Below are 16,000 nucleotides of genomic sequence, written 5' to 3'. Positions count from 1 at the left end.
TATTTATAACAAAGTGATAAAAATATTAAATAATCACTTTGAAGTTTAAAAAAATCAGTTTATCTAGATTTTTGTTTATTTTAGTAGACTGCAGATAATAAAAAAAAACAAATAATTTTTTTTTCAAACTACAGACGTTTGGTCCATCTCTTCTATTGTAGAATTCTACAGATGTTTACATACTGCAGACATTTTGCCCAGAAAAAACAAATAACACACAAGGGGGTGTTAGGGATTTTTTTTAACCTAAAAAATCCCTTTTGACAAAAAAGACTTTTTGACTTGTGGTTTTTTCCAAAAAAAAAGTTTTAAAAATATATTTGTATTAACTTTTAAATGACAAAAACCAAAAGGCCAAAAGTCATCAAAAGTTACAAATTCCTCACTTTTAAAACAACTTTTTCTTTTCTTGCCAAAAAATCAATTATAAAATGACTTTTGGAATTTCAAAACATTTTTTAAAATTTTTAGCCAAACTTCCAAAAATTAGTTTGAAAAGTAATCTCAAACAAGCACAAAACGAAAAACTTAAGTAACCAAACCAAAAATTAAACGATTAAATAAGAACAAATACGTTAAAGTCAAATGATAAAAATAGCCTAAACCCTAAAAGAAACAGTTTATATAAATAACCACAAACAACTTTTACTTCATTATCGTCGAAATTTTAAAAATACTTCAAAAAATCGGCTAAATTTATAGTAATATTTTCCATGGATAAAATTATAAAATAGATTTATAAGCAGTGGATAGATACTTTTCTCAAACCACTAACCTCTCCTTGCCAAAAATGGAGGCGACCTTGTCTGCAGCCATCTCCAATACCCTCGATTGCTCCGGCCAAACGCTCCGAAATCAATTAACTCTCCTCCACCCTCCACGAATCAACCCCAACCCAAGCGCTGCGTTTCGGAGATCATCAGTCAAGTTCGGCATAAGGAATGCTGGAGCTGCGGTGTCTTCCGCTGCTTCCTTTTCTTCTCCTTCTGATAATGGTCGCAAGGTCAAGGTGAATCCCATCGCTGCTGCAGCTGATGATGTTTCGCCCTTATCGCCCGATGTGATAGTTCTTGATGTTACAGTAAGTAATTTTCTCCCAAATCACTTTTGTATACTCCCGTTTTTGACAATTCATCGATAAAAAACACACATTTTCTCTTTAATCTATACAAAAGTTGGAAATCGCAAACGATATTGATCAAAACGCATAACCAATTTCACCAATTTCGTAGAAGATTGACCCAAAATAGAATGGAGAATCAGGTGTAAATTGTAATGATCAATTTGTCAACTTATGAGCTTCATCTATGACAGGGGATGACTTGTGGAGGATGTTCATCAAGTGTACAAAGAATTTTGGAGAATCAAGTATCTACTTCTTCATTCATTCCTTCATTCCTGTTTTAATCTTCTTGACATTTTCCTGAAAAAAAGAAATCGAATTGTTTGATTTAAAAAATTCTATACATGAATAGGCACAAGTGGCTTCTGCCAATGTGAATCTTGAAACAGCGACTGCAATTGTATTGCCTGTATCTGAAGCTACAACTACACCAAATTGGAAGAAAGTAATTGGGGAAGATCTTGCAAAGCATTTGACAACTTGTGGATTTACCTCTACCCTTAAAGGTAAAAATTAAAAATCTTTTTTCACTATAATTAAAGAAATCGACTTTCATATTGCAATCTGCAATTTTTTTTGACCTTTTTCTCCTTTTCTATTGTCTACAGAAGGATAGCAATCTTAGAAATGCAAAAGAGTGTTGTTGTAAGAAGCAAACTTTTTTTAGTCTTTTTATAAACTTGTTAAAGATCTCAAAATGGCATATTTTGTGTAAGTTTTATGTTGTCTAGAATTTCATTTCTTTACAACTATTTGTCTTACATTTGTAGTTGTTAAGATTTTTATTTTTTTATTTATATTTGGTAAAAACAACTGGCTTTTGTTGTAATATCAAATGGGATGTGTGTGTGTGTGTGTTTTGTCTATTATTTATATACAAATAAGAAAATGAATTTAAAAATCTCCATTTAGTGGAAAATCCATATGTAGGAGGTTTCATGGAATTAGCCAATTAGGAAAAGAATGAAATGGTGTTTGTTGCATAGGAATGAAAAAACGTATCCTTTTTGTATACAAATAAAAAGTTCGAATTCTTAGGAAATCATTTTATTTTCTTATTTTAACCGTTATTTTGGGTACAAATGCTACATACCCCTTAAAAAACTTTATATAACATGTGACACTGTATTTATATAAAGGGATAATGACCTAGAAAAGTAACGAAGTTTTAAAAATGTATAAAAAAGATTATTGTCTTTTTTTAGTACACAAAATACCATTTGACCTGTTATTGTAGGTTATCCGGTTTCCAAATGTTGAAAAAATATCATTGTTGTTTTTTTAGTATAAAAGTACCATTAATGTTACTATTTTTACACCGAATACCAACGAAGTACACATATATTCAAATAAAAAATTGTGGTAACCAAGTACTTTAAGTAAATGGAAAAATGACTTAAAAGTGTAACGAAGTTTCCAAAATGTTCAAAAAATACCACACTTTTTGTTAAATGTGTTGTTGTCGGATTATATAGAACACAATCATCGGAGATCATGAACTGTCATATCAGTTTACAACAATTGTGCAAATCTCTTTCATTCCTTCACTCAATCATTCTTGTTGTAACAAGAGAAGTGGGTAATAACCTTAGTAAAACATTCTTGCTTCTCGATCACATTTATGCCTCAAACCTAAAACATATATACGTTATATAGATACACATATTATACATCAAGGTTAGCTGTTCATTAGTGTTGCGGCACAAGATAGACACAACGGAGAAACGAGTGTGACGTTATGTCATGAGAATTCCTAAATATGGATTTAGATACAAACTGATCGATTTGAAACGACCCAAAAAATTCATTTTTTCAATATAACCAAAAACCATAATCTGAGTGTCATATCATAAAACCATACGTGATGTATCCCAAACATAATAAAAACATTGTGCGGAAAACTGTATCATATCTATGTTATATCAAAATCAAAAACTAAATCAACTCCCAGGATAAAAGCTGAAGCTGTGGTGTGTGCGATGCCATCATCCCGAGCTCTTCCCTCTGCTTGCGGAAGTACCTGAAACCAAAACTGAAACTGTAAGCACGAAGCTTAGTGAGCTCTCCCAAACTACCACATACCATCCAATAACATATCAAGCACATACTGGGGCCTTGCCCCCTCCATCGGACCGAAGTCCGAAGCTGACTGACTGGGACCTTGTCCCCTACATCGGACCGAAGTCCGAAGCTAACTGACTGGGGCCTTGCCCCCTCCATCGGACCGAAGTCCGAAGCTGACATCGGACCGAAGTCTGAAGCTGACTGGGACCTTGTCCCCTACATCGAACCGAAGTCCGAAGCTGACATCGAACCAAAGTCTGAAGCTGACTGGGACCTTGTCCCCTACATCAAACCGAAGTCCGAAGCTGACTGGGACCTTGTCCCCTACATCAGACCGAAGTCCGAAGCTGACTGAACATAGCATAAACATATCACTAGCATGAACACACATAATTCCTGTCTGAGCCACGAAGGCATCAAACATACTAACTACTGCATCGGATCAAAATCCGGATACTACTGCTAGCTAAACGGGTCGGCATTGTGGCCTTAGACCCGTTCCTACTGGAAGGAAACTCACCTCGTGAACTGGCTGCTGAGTGAATGGCTCTGAAGGCTAACTGTTGCTGCTTCGGTTTCTCCCCGGCTACAAGTCCATAAACACACTCAATCAAATACTAAACACTGCACTGGGTAAAATGACTCTTTTACCCTTGGTCAAAGTCAACTCTCGGTCAAAGTCAACTCTCAGTCAAAGTCAACCCACAGTTGACCTGACTCGCCGAGTTGGGCCGCCAACTCGCCGAGTCTCTAATCTCACTTCTCAATCCTACTCGTGGCTACTCGTCGAGTATGACATCGACTCGACGAGTACCCTCTCGATCCAAGAACTTAGACAATCTTCATCCGACTCGCCGAGTCATATGAACAACTCGACGAGTTGTTCTTGAGCTTAAGGAGATTGCCTTGGACTCGCCGAGTTGTATGAACAACTCGCCGAGTCCCACCATTACTGAGTCTACCCTCAAACTCGCTGAGTCCACTCCACTACTCACTGGTCCCACTCGACACCGCTCAAAAGGAAGAAATCGGGGACTCGCGACTCGACTCGCCGAGTCGTTCTTCCGACTCGCCGAGTCACAGCCATGCAACTATTCTACACTCGATTCTGCTCGAATCCATTACATACAAATGATAGATCTGAGTCCAATAAGCTGATTTACCACGTAAAGTTTCCAACTTTACGTGTACAAACACATGAAAAAGGGAATAAAGGCTAAAAGGCACTTAAAAGGGGTAGATCTAGGGTTAATATGCAAAATAGCTCCATAAAGGCAATAGATCTGGGTGCTACAACTCCTAAATAAACAGATCTAAGGATATCTCGGCATAATAGGGCTTCCATATCAACATAAGGCTTGAGAAAAGCATCAACTAGATCTAAAGGGGGTTTTAAAGCATAAAAGGGAAGGAAATCTGAAGAATACCTCAAAGAGCTCTTGCTTTCCCTTGAATCTCTGCTCTACAATCCTTCTCCTAGCTCCTTTCTTCTTCTCCTTCTTCAAGCCTTCACAAATGCACACAAGATCACTTAAAATCACTCAAGAACGAATTAGGGTTTTCTCACAGCTCACTGAGGGTGAAGGAGGCAAGAATGGAGGCCATAAGGTGGCTTAAATAGTGGGCAACCCGGGGATTTAAGGTTTCTTCCAGACGGACAGACTCGCCGAGTCCAGAATATGGACTCGCCGAGTCGCCAGCTAACACGTGCTCGAAATCCCGTCCCTACTCGGCGAGTCAGGCTATGAACTCGCCGAGTCCCTCTTGCAAAACTTCAAAATAAAAACCAAGGAATCATCATACCGGAGACGGGTCATTACAATTCTCCCCCACTTATCTCAGACTTCGTCCTCGAAGTCTGCTACGGCTGAATCTGCAAATATCTCTGGGTAGTGCTCTCTCATCTCCTCCTCAGCCTCCCATGTCCATTCAGACCCCTTCCGGTGCTGCCACTGCACCTTCACTAACTGAATTTCCTTGTTCCTCAAGGTCTTGGTCTTCCGGTCCAGAATCGCGACCGGCCTCTCAATATAATTCAGGCTGCTATCAACCTGAATATCCTCTAGGGGAACGACTGCCGACTCATCTACCAAACACTTCCTCAACTGAGACACATGGAAAGTGTTGTGGATCTGACTAAGCTCCTCAGGAAGATCTAACCGATAAGCAACCCGACCTACCCAGGCCAAAACCCTGAAAGGACCAATAAATCTGGGGCCCAACTTGCCCCTCTTCCGGAATCTGATGACACCCTTCCAAGGTGAGACCTTGAGAAGGACCATATCTCCCACCTGGAACTCCAAATCCAAACGCCTCCTGTCGGCGTAGCTCTTCTGCCGACTCTGCGCAGTCTGCAGTCTACTACGGACCTGTTGGATCAACTCGGTCGTCTTGAGCACCACCTCTGTGCTCCCGATGACTCGCTGACCGACCTCGCCCCAACAAATCGGGGTCCTACACCTCCTCCCATACAGCATCTCAAAGGGAGGTCGATCGATGCTCGCATGGTAACTGTTGTTATACGAAAATTCCGCTAACGGAAGATACGTATCCCAACTGCCACTGAAATCTAGAACACATGCCCTAAGCATGTCCTCGAGAGTCTGAATCGTCCTCTCGCTCTGCCCGTCCGTCTGAGGGTGGAAAGCGGTGCTGAAATGGAGACGAGTACCCATCTCGTCGTGGAACCGCTTCCAGAATCTGGATGTAAAACGGACATCTCGGTCTGACACCACCGATACCGGCACTCCATGACGTGCCACAATCTCTCGCACATAGATATCGGCTAACTTCTCCGCCGATATACTCTCCTGGATCGGGATAAAATGGGCACTCTTCGTCAACCGATCCACTACTACCCATATCGAATCCACTCCTCGTGCGGTCCTGGGAAGCTTGGTGACAAAATCCATGGTGATGTCCTCCCATTTCCACACGGGAATGTCTAACGGCTGCATCTTGCCGTGAGGTCTCTGGTGCTTCGCCTTGACCTTCCTGCAGGTCAGGCATCTCTCAACATACCAGGCGACGTCCCGCTTCATGCAGGGCCACCAATAATCAGGTCGAAGATCTCGATACATCTTCGTCGCCCCTGGGTGGATAGAAAACCGAGACTTATGAGCCTCATCCATCAACACTTGCCGTACTCCACCCCAGTACGGTACCCACACCCTCCCGTGAAGCGTCAGCAATCCCCGACTGTCATAATCAAACGAGGCTACTCGGCCCACTATCCTCTCACACTTCTGCCTCTCCTCCTTGAGGCCCTCCACCTGAGCCTCCTTGATCCGCTCCAACAACGGAGTGATCACTGTCATCCTCAAACACAGATCTCTGATAGGGGCCGCCGACACTTTGCGGTTTAGGGCGTCGGCCACCACGTTGGCCTTCCCTGTATGGTAAAGGATCTCACAATCATAATCCTTTAGCACATCCAACCACCTCCTCTGCCTCATGTTCAGACTCGGCTGATCCATAAGGTACCTCAAACTCTTGTGATCCGTGTAAATAGTACAACGGACCCCATAAAGGTAATGCCTCCAAATCTTGAGGGCAAACACAACTGCCCCCAGCTCCAAATCATGGGTAGGATAATTAGCCTCGTGAGGCTTCAACTGTCTCGAGGCATAAGCTATCACATGGCCTCGCTGCATCAATACTGCTCCCATACCTGTGATCGAGGCATTACAGTAGACTACGAAGTCCTCTACTCCTTCTGGCAAGGTAAGGATCGGAGCCTCGCACAATCTCTGTCTGAGGGTCTCGAACGCTGCCTGCTACTCAGGCCCCCAACGAAATACCACCGACTTCTTGGTCAGTCGGGTGAGCGGCACTGCTATCTTGGAGAAGTCCTGAATAAATCTCCGATAATACCCTGCCAACCCTAGGAAGCTCCGAATCTCAGATGGAGACTTCGGGACCTCCCACTGCATCACGGCCTCTATCTTGGCCGGATCTACCAAAATACCCTTCTGGTTGACGAGGTGACCAAGGAACTGCACCTCGCGCAACCAGAACTCACATTTGGAGAACTTTGCGTAAAGTCTCTCCCTCCCCAAAGCCTCCAGCACCTCCCGCAGGTGCTCCTCGTGCTGCTCCTGCGTCTTGGAATATACCAAGATATCATCTATGAATACTATCACCGACCGATCCAGCATCGGCCTGCACACGCGATTCATGAGATCCATGAACGCGGCTGGAGCATTGGTGAGCCCAAATGGCATCACCACAAACTCATAATGACCATACCTGGTCCTGAAAGCAGTCTTTTGTACATCCTCATCTCTAACCCGCATCTGATGATAACCGGAGTGTAGATCGATCTTGGAGAACCAAGACGCTCCCTGAAGCTGATCAAACAAATCATCTATCCTCGGAAGTGGGTAACGGTTCTTCACCGTTACCTTATTCAACTCCCGATAATCTATACACATACGATGCGACCCATCCTTCTTCCTCACAAACAGAATCGGCGCTCCCCAAGGCGAACTGCTCGGCCGAATGAAACCCTTGTCTAACAGCTCCTGCAGCTGTGTAGACAACTCCTGCATCTCAGGGGGAGCTAGTCGATACGGTGCCTTAGCTATCGGAGCCGCACCAGGAATTAGGTCGATCCTGAACTCAACCTGTCTCTCAGGAGGTATCCCCGGCAAATCCTCGGGAAACACGTCCGGGTAGTCTCGAACAATAGGAACATCATCAACTGTCGTCTTGCCCTTCTCCCGGGCATCCAAGACGTAAGCTACAAAACCGGCGCAACCCTGCTGAACATAGCGCCTCGCCCTTGCGGCGGAACAAAAGGTCGGTCCACACTGTGGCCTCTCGCCCTGAATCACTAACTCTCCCCCACTGGGAGTGCGAACCCTCACTAGCTGAAGCTCACAATCAATCACCGCTCCATTGGGGCTTAGCCAATCCATGCCCACAATAACCTTATTCCCTCGCAGGGGAATAGGTACCAGGTCCACTGAAAACTGCTCATCAAACAACTGAAGAGAACACCCTTTATGCACTCTGCCGACCCTCACGGTCCTATCATCTGCTATCTCAACCTCTAATGGACAATCTAGCTCCCCTGGAGCTCTACTAAATCTCTTGCTAAGCGCAAGCGATACGAATGATCGGGTAGCCCCCGAATCGAATAATACCATAGCAGAAATGTCGTTCACAGAGAACGACCCTAAATAAAACATACAATCATAAGCAATATTCAAACGATAATAATAATAAAGAGATGAAGGGAAGATACATACCCGTCACCACATCAGGAGTCGCTCGCGCCTCCTCTGCTGTCATCTGAAACGCCCTACTCTTCGCCACTGGCGCATCAGCTCGGCCCTGCCGGCCATCTGTAATCCTCAAAGTAGCAGGGGCAGGTGCAGCCACCTTCCCTGCTGTGGCTAAGCTCGGACACTGGGACTTTTTATGTCCCCTCTGATTGTACTGAAAGCAAATCAGATCTGATGCTGCAACGGCAGTAGCAGGAGCCGTACAATCCCTACTCAAATGTCCAATCCGACCGCACTTGTAGCAGCCGGAACTCCCTGCCTTGCACGCTCCATCGTGCATCTTCCCACATTTACCACATCGACCGTGGCTCGGCTGTCCCCTGGACCTGTGATCTGAAACCCTGGGCTTTTTGCCCGAACCGCCTGAACCCGAAACCGCCTCCGGTTTCCTCTTCATCTCCATCTCGAGATCAATCTCCCTCTCCCGAGCCCTAGCAATCATATCTTCCAGCGTTTTACAGTTGGACCGGCTCACAAACTGGCGGATATCGCTCCGCAACATCTCATGATAACGGGCCTTCTTCATTTCCTCATCAGCTACGTACTGAGGAACGAGAAGAGCCCTCTCCCTGAACTTGGCGGTGAGCTCCTGAAACTCCCTAGCTAACTGTTGCACCTCAATAACCGGTGCAAACTCCGCCCTAAACCTGGTAGAGAAATCAGCCCAAGTCATGGCGTCCAATGCTGCATTATCCCCAATGGCATGTCCGACCTCCTCCCACCAATCCCGTGCCCTGTCCTTCAGAAGACAGGACGCCAATCTGACCTTGTCCCCTTCGGGACACCTGCTAGGGCGGAAAGCGTTGGCCACATCCGCCAACCATCTGGTACTCGCTATAGGGTCCCGCGCCCCATGATAGTCCGGAGCTCCACATGCCCTGAACTCCCTGAAAGTAAGGGTGCGTGACCCCATCATGGCCGCCACCTCGGCACGGAAGGTGCCCAATCTCTCATCCATCAGCTCTAGAATTCCCTCCTTGATTGAACCAAAGATCACAGGAGTCTGCTCGATAATGATGCGCGTAATCTTCGAAGAAAGAAACTCTCGGGTCTGCTCATCCATGCGCTCATCCCCCGAGCCTGAACCTGATCCCTCCCCGGCACCTCCACTGCCGGCTGCTGGTCTCAAACGCAAAACCACCATTCTGAAACACATCACAACTACATCAGAAAACTGAAATATCTCAAGGGATCATTGATACTACAACTAGCTCCCTGGTTTTGTCTCGGCCTTTCTTGATTCGAGTACGGATCCTCTGCTTTCAGTAGTACAGGCCCATACTACCTTCCACATCTATCCGTACTTTCTTCAAGAACTGCCTTGACTCCACCAAGTCACTTCTACTACTACTGATCTCTGCTACTCTCATCCTAGGCTTGCCCTAGGGAAACCTCAGACTCAACACAACTAATCCTCAGCTGCTGAAGGTCTCCTTATAATGCTAATTAGCCACCACCTGAACACCATCACATGTGACGAGGATCAGATAATCCTTCAAGTAAAAGACCCGTCCCTATAACGGTTGGACTCAAACAAGAGCTGCGCAATAGAGCCAGTTCCAGCACTCTGGGATTATTCAACCCTGATCACATGTGGTGTGACGTGTTCACCTAATGGCTAACTCCCATCACTCAGAACCCCACAAAGCACGAAGCAAGCAGCATTCGGATAAAGGAAACATACTCAGGCAAAACTATTCTCATAACGAGAAACTGTACTAGCATACAATGTTAAGCTCATACTATTAGGCATAACCTAAACAGGCTATCCTACTGCTGTCTACTCAATACTAGCATGCGATACTCATAAAGCTGTAACACATAAAGCAGGCACATAAGGCATCCTCCTAGATCCTTAGCCCTATACTAGCATGCTGTTCTACTGGAACTGAAACTGAACAAATAACTTGTATGGGTAATTTGGGAGTACTTACTTGAGCTCGACTGATCGCATGCACCACACCCTTATCTCGTTTTAAAAAAATTCTTTCTTTCTAAGTGCTTTCAAAATTCTTTAGAAAACATTTTCCTTTTTAAAAATCTTTTTATCTTCCCCTTAGTTTGAGTTCAGATACACCCGGAAGTGTATCCGAATCCCTCAAACCAAGGCTCTGATACCAACTTGAAACGACCCAAAATTTTCATTTTTTCAATATAACCAAAAACCATAATCTGAGTGTCATATCATAAAACCATACGTGATGTATCCCAAACATAATAAAAACACTGTGCGGAAAACTGTATCATATCTATGTCATATCAAAATCAAAAACTAAATCAACTCCCAGGATAAAAGCTGAAGCTGTGGTGTGTGCGATGCCATCATCCCGAGCTCTTCCCTCTGCTTGCGGAAGTACCTGAAACCAAAACTGAAACTGTAAGCACGAAGCTTAGTGAGCTCTCCCAAACTACAACATACCATCCAATAACATATCAAGCACATACTGGGGCCTTGCCCCCTCCATCGGACCAAAGTCCGAAGCTGACTGACTGGGACCTTGTCCCCTACATCGGACCGAAGTCCGAAGCTAACTGACTGGGGCCTTGCCCCCTCCATCGGACCGAAGTCCGAAGCTGACATCGGACCGAAGTCTGAAGCTGACTGGGACCTTGTCCCCTACATCGAACCGAAGTCCGAAGCTGACATCGAACTGAAGTCTGAAGCTGACTGGGACCTTGTCCCCTACATCAAACCGAAGTCCGAAGCTGACATCAGACCGAATTCCGAAGCTGACTGGGACCTTGTCCCCTACATCAGACCGAAGTCCGAAGCTGACTGAACATAGCATAAACATATCACTAGCATGAACACACATAATTCCTGTCTGAGCCATGAAGGCATCAAACATACTAACTACTGCATCGGATCAAAATCCGGATACTACTGCTAGCTAAACGGGTCGGCATTGTGGCCTTAGACCCGTTCCTACTGGAAGGAAACTCACCTCGTGAACTGGCTGCTGAGTGAATGGCTCTGAAGGCTAACTGCTGCTGCTTCGGTTTCTCCCCGACTACAAGTCCATAAACACACTCAATCAAATACTAAACACTGCACTGGGTAAAATGACTCTTTTACCCTTGGTCAAAGTCAACTCTCGGTCAAAGTCAACTCTCAGTCAAAGTCAACCCACAGTTGACCTGACTCGCCGAGTTGGGCCGCCAACTCGCCGAGTCTCTAATCTCACTTCTCAATCCTACTCGTGGCTACTCGTCGAGTATGACATCGACTCGACGAGTACCCTCTCGATCCAAGAACTCAGACAATCTTCATCCGACTCGCCGAGTCATATGAACAACTCGACGAGTTGTTCTTGAGCTTAAGGAGATTGCCTTGGACTCGCCGAGTTGTATGAACAACTCGCCGAGTCCCTCCATTACTGAGTCTACCCTCAAACTCGCTGAGTCCACTCCACTACTCACTGGTCCCACTCGACACCGCTCAAAAGGAAGAAATCGGGGACTCGCGACTCGACTCGCCGAGTCACAGCCATGCAACTATTCTACACTCGATTCTACTCGAATCCATTACATACAAATGATAGATCTGAGTCCAATAAGCTGATTTACCACGTAAAGTTTCCAACTTTACGTGTACAAACACATGAAAAAGGGAATAAAGGCTAAAAGGCACTTAAAAGGGGTAGATCTAGGGTTAATAGGCAAAATAGCTCCATAAAGGCAATAGATCTGGGTGCTACAACTCCTAAATAAACAGATCTAAGGATATCTCGGCATAATAGGGCTTCCATATCAACATAAGGCTTGAGAAAAGCATCAACTAGATCTAGAGGGGGTTTTAAAGCATAAAAGGGAAGGAAATCTGAAGAATACCTCAAAGAGCTCTTGCTTTCCCTTGAATCTCTGCTCTACAATCCTTCTCCAAGCTCCTTTCTTCTTCTCCTTCTTCAAGCCTTCACAAATGCACACAAAATCACTTAAAATCACTCAAGAACGAATTAGGGTTTTCTCACAGCTCACTGAGGGTGAAGGAGGCGAGAATGGAGGCCATAAGGTGGCTTAAATAGTGGGCAACCCGGGGATTTAGGGTTTCTTCCAGACGGACAGACTCGCCGAGTCCAGAATATGGACTCGCCGAGTCGCCAACTAACACGTGCTCGAAATCCCGTCCCTACTCGGCGAGTCAGGCTATGAACTCGCCGAGTCCCTCTTGCAAAACTTCAAAATAAAAACCAAGGAATCATCATACCGGAGACGGGTCGTTACACGATTGATGGAATGAAAGAGAATAAACAACCGGTGTGAACTGGTACGACGGTGACTAATCTCCAATGACTCTATTTTATATAATCCGGAAACAACGAAGTTAACAAAAGGTTTTCAGAAAAAACAACAATATTTTTTTTTTAATATTTTGGAAATTTCAATGGTATTTTTTGTACTAAAATATGTATTTCGTTGGTATTTTGTGTACAAATGATATACTTCAAGGGTATTTTTTATACTAAAAAAATAATGGTATTTTTTGCAACATTTTAGATACTTTGTTACATTTTGAAGTCATTTTCTGTTTACCTGAGATAGCCGGTTACCACAAGGTTTTATTTGAACATATGTGTATTTCGTTGGTATTTTGTGTACAAAAAATATACTTTAATGGTATTTTGTGTACTAAAAAAAAACAATGGTCTTTTTTATATATTTTTTAAACTTCATTCCCTTTTTTAAGTCATTATCCCTTATATAAAAGATACTACTATTTTGTAACAAACTATATTAACTTATTCAGTAATAAAAATGATCGTGAAAACACCTTATTTACCAAAATGAATGTGTATATGTTACATCATATTTTCTATATATTCCATGAAAATATAACACTTTCTTCAAAGATCTAGCCTCTAGAAATATAACGATATATTTCTTTTTTTATTTTTATTTTGGTAGTTTTTTTACTCTTTTTGGTTACTTGATAAAATATTCAAATGTTTGGTATTTTGCGAAAGAGTTTCGTAATTAACCCGTTAACAAGACGAGAAGCCGGCAGTTGTTTTCATTCATTGTCGAGGAGCAACAATGGAGGACACAGAGAAAGGCAAAGGAAACCAGAGATGGAATTCCGCCATCTCCAATCTCACCGACTTATCTCACAATCTCACCTCCATTGAAACGCTACTCCTCAAGAGCGCTGTCTACGTCGATCCCAATACTTACAACAGATCCTCCTTAACCTCCGAACAAGCCCGTACAATCAAGGTTCCGTTTCCGTTTCCGTTTCCTGTTACCTGATTTCAACATTTTTTACAACTTCGCTTAGAGATTCAACCACATTTCTCGGCCGATATATGATTTGATTAATAAATGATAATCGGTAATCCGCATGTTGATGATCTCTTATTGCAATTGAATTGTTTGAGTTTCAATCGTTGGATTTCTTATAATCTGTTCAAATCAGAGAAAACTCGTATGATTTTCGATATCAGATTTGATTGGTGTTGTATGTTTGAAATTAACATGATTCCGTCAGTTTTTGAGCTAAAATTCGACCTAATAACAAATCCAGCAAGGCTTCTTATCAATGTTTGATTATGTCTGATTGAAATTCAACAGTTAAGAGTTCCAATTTCTACATCGTCATTCTACTTCTGATTGAATTCAATTCATCGGGGATCAACTGCTCTTTTGTATTTCATTTCAAAAACATTGTGAGAAAATAAATTAATAAATCCTCTTTTTCACATGACTTTTTTTCGGGTGCAGATTCTTGAGCAAAGAGTAGAGACATTAGAACGAGAGGTAGATGCTGTCATTTCAGCTTCAGCTCATGCTCGTATAGAGAAAAGAGAAGCTGAAGCAGGACAAAAAGCTGCTGAATTACAAGCAAAAGAGATGATAAAAGAGCTTGAAAACACCACAAGTATGCACACTCTATTAACTTTTTTATTTACATCTTAATGTTGTTGGAATAATTTCTTATTTTTATAACATTGTATTCTTCTTCATTGTAGAGGTGTTTGAATTGCACATGGAAGAATTAAGAACAAAAGAAGAAGAAATTTCAAAGAGGGATAAAGAGATTAAACTTCTGAAAACTGTTGTTAAGACACTTGGAGGAAACGATTTGCTTGAATCAAAGTTTTGATATTTAGTTTATGTTTTATAAATAGTAACATGAATAGAAAGGTGTATAATATTGAAGGCATGAGATATATGATATCATATATATGATTAAAACTAATTTTAAAAGCTTTAATTATTTGGAGAATGACTTATAAGCGTAACAAAGTATCATAAATGACATTTTATCCAAATACTCTTTATTAGTCAAAAGGTGTTCTTGGATAAATAGTTGAGGCTAATGAGCATTTTGTACACAAACATGTATTTGGAAAACCCTAAGCCTTATTATAAAGAACGAATATAACTTTTTTTTTCAATATTTCATACAATATTAGGGAGAAACATATGGTTTAGGTATCAGTTATCCAAGATATGGTAAAGCCTCGGTAGGAAGATTTTTTGAAAAAAGTTTTGTTAGCAATGATTGAAATTTTGGCCCCACGGATTGTGATTGTATGTGGCTTTCTCATATCTCATACCCTATGATACCGTTTTTTTTGGTTGAAAGAAGTGAATTTTCAATAAAAAAAAATGGCATCTAATATACTAGACCAATGAGGTAGGTTATTTGGATCAGTAAGGTAAAACTTTTTGACTAATAATTGGTATTTAGACAAAATAATTGTCATAAGAAACACTTTATCAGTAAGTAAAAATACATATTACATTAAAATATATGTATTTTTGAATAAATTATGTAAGACTAATGTTAAAATGTGTACAGAAAATTTTAATGATAAAATGTATACAAAAAACGTTTAATGGTAGAATATATACATCATCAACACTAAAATATATGTTAGTTGTCACATGGGATGCCACGGGTCATGCCACATGGTTGGTAACATGTTGTGTGAGCAATACCAACAATATATTTTGAGCAAAAGATCAACTTTAATGGCCATACATGTAGAAAGCCTATAGTTTGCGAGTAATAAGTATACAAAGAAAAGTTCATTGGTGTTGTTTTGTTGTATTTTTATACTTTGTTACCTGTGTAAGTGTGTGTGGGGGGTAGGGGGGGCGGTTTGTCTACATATCCCCATAGACAAGTATCATCAATAAAACCTTATTTACCAACACCTTTTTTGAAATATATTTTGAAGTATATTGATAAATTCTATAACATCCCAAAATTTGAAAGTAAAAAATTTCTTTTAAATCGATCAAAACAACCATTCATTCAGTTGGAAAACTCATCATAACATAAAATGTGTCATACAATCATCAGAGTACAAAATCAATCAAATCATGCGGAATACTAGTGGATGCAGAACAATCATGTCGAACCCTTCTCCTTGAAACCGGAAGTAACGAAAACCATAACACTACTAGAAAAAAGGCCTTTTACGACGCTCATTGCGCGTCGTAAAACGCTCAGACGACGCGCAAATGCGCGTCAAGGAAGGCCCTGTCATAAAGAGAGACGACGCGCATTTACGACGCG

The 16,000-nt window shown here is 42.1% G+C and overlaps 2 protein-coding genes across 2 annotated transcripts; both read left to right on the top strand.

Annotated features, from left to right (window-relative positions):
- Nucleotides 1-739: 739 nt before the first annotated feature.
- On the top strand, nucleotides 740-1,976 carry LOC111893993 (copper-transporting ATPase PAA1, chloroplastic). The gene is made up of 4 exons (XM_023890061.3): nucleotides 740-1,081; nucleotides 1,315-1,368; nucleotides 1,476-1,629; nucleotides 1,732-1,976. The coding sequence occupies exons 1-4, from the start codon at nucleotides 791-793 to the stop codon at nucleotides 1,737-1,739; spliced, it is 507 nt and encodes a 168-aa protein (XP_023745829.1). The 5' UTR covers nucleotides 740-790; the 3' UTR covers nucleotides 1,740-1,976.
- Nucleotides 1,977-13,359: 11,383 nt separating this feature from the next.
- On the top strand, nucleotides 13,360-14,686 carry LOC111893988 (uncharacterized). Its single transcript, XM_023890057.3, has 3 exons — nucleotides 13,360-13,689; nucleotides 14,194-14,350; nucleotides 14,442-14,686. Exons 1-3 carry the CDS (start codon nucleotides 13,510-13,512, stop codon nucleotides 14,573-14,575), a joined length of 471 nt encoding a protein of 156 aa, XP_023745825.1. The 5' UTR covers nucleotides 13,360-13,509; the 3' UTR covers nucleotides 14,576-14,686.
- Nucleotides 14,687-16,000: the final 1,314 nt, after the last annotated feature.

The sequence above is a fragment of the Lactuca sativa genome, chromosome 7, assembly GCF_002870075.4.
Source record: "Lactuca sativa cultivar Salinas chromosome 7, Lsat_Salinas_v11, whole genome shotgun sequence".
Lineage (NCBI taxonomy): Eukaryota > Viridiplantae > Streptophyta > Magnoliopsida > Asterales > Asteraceae > Lactuca > Lactuca sativa.
Note: the sequence above shows the minus strand (reverse complement) of the source record. Positions and strands in the feature narration are given on the sequence as shown.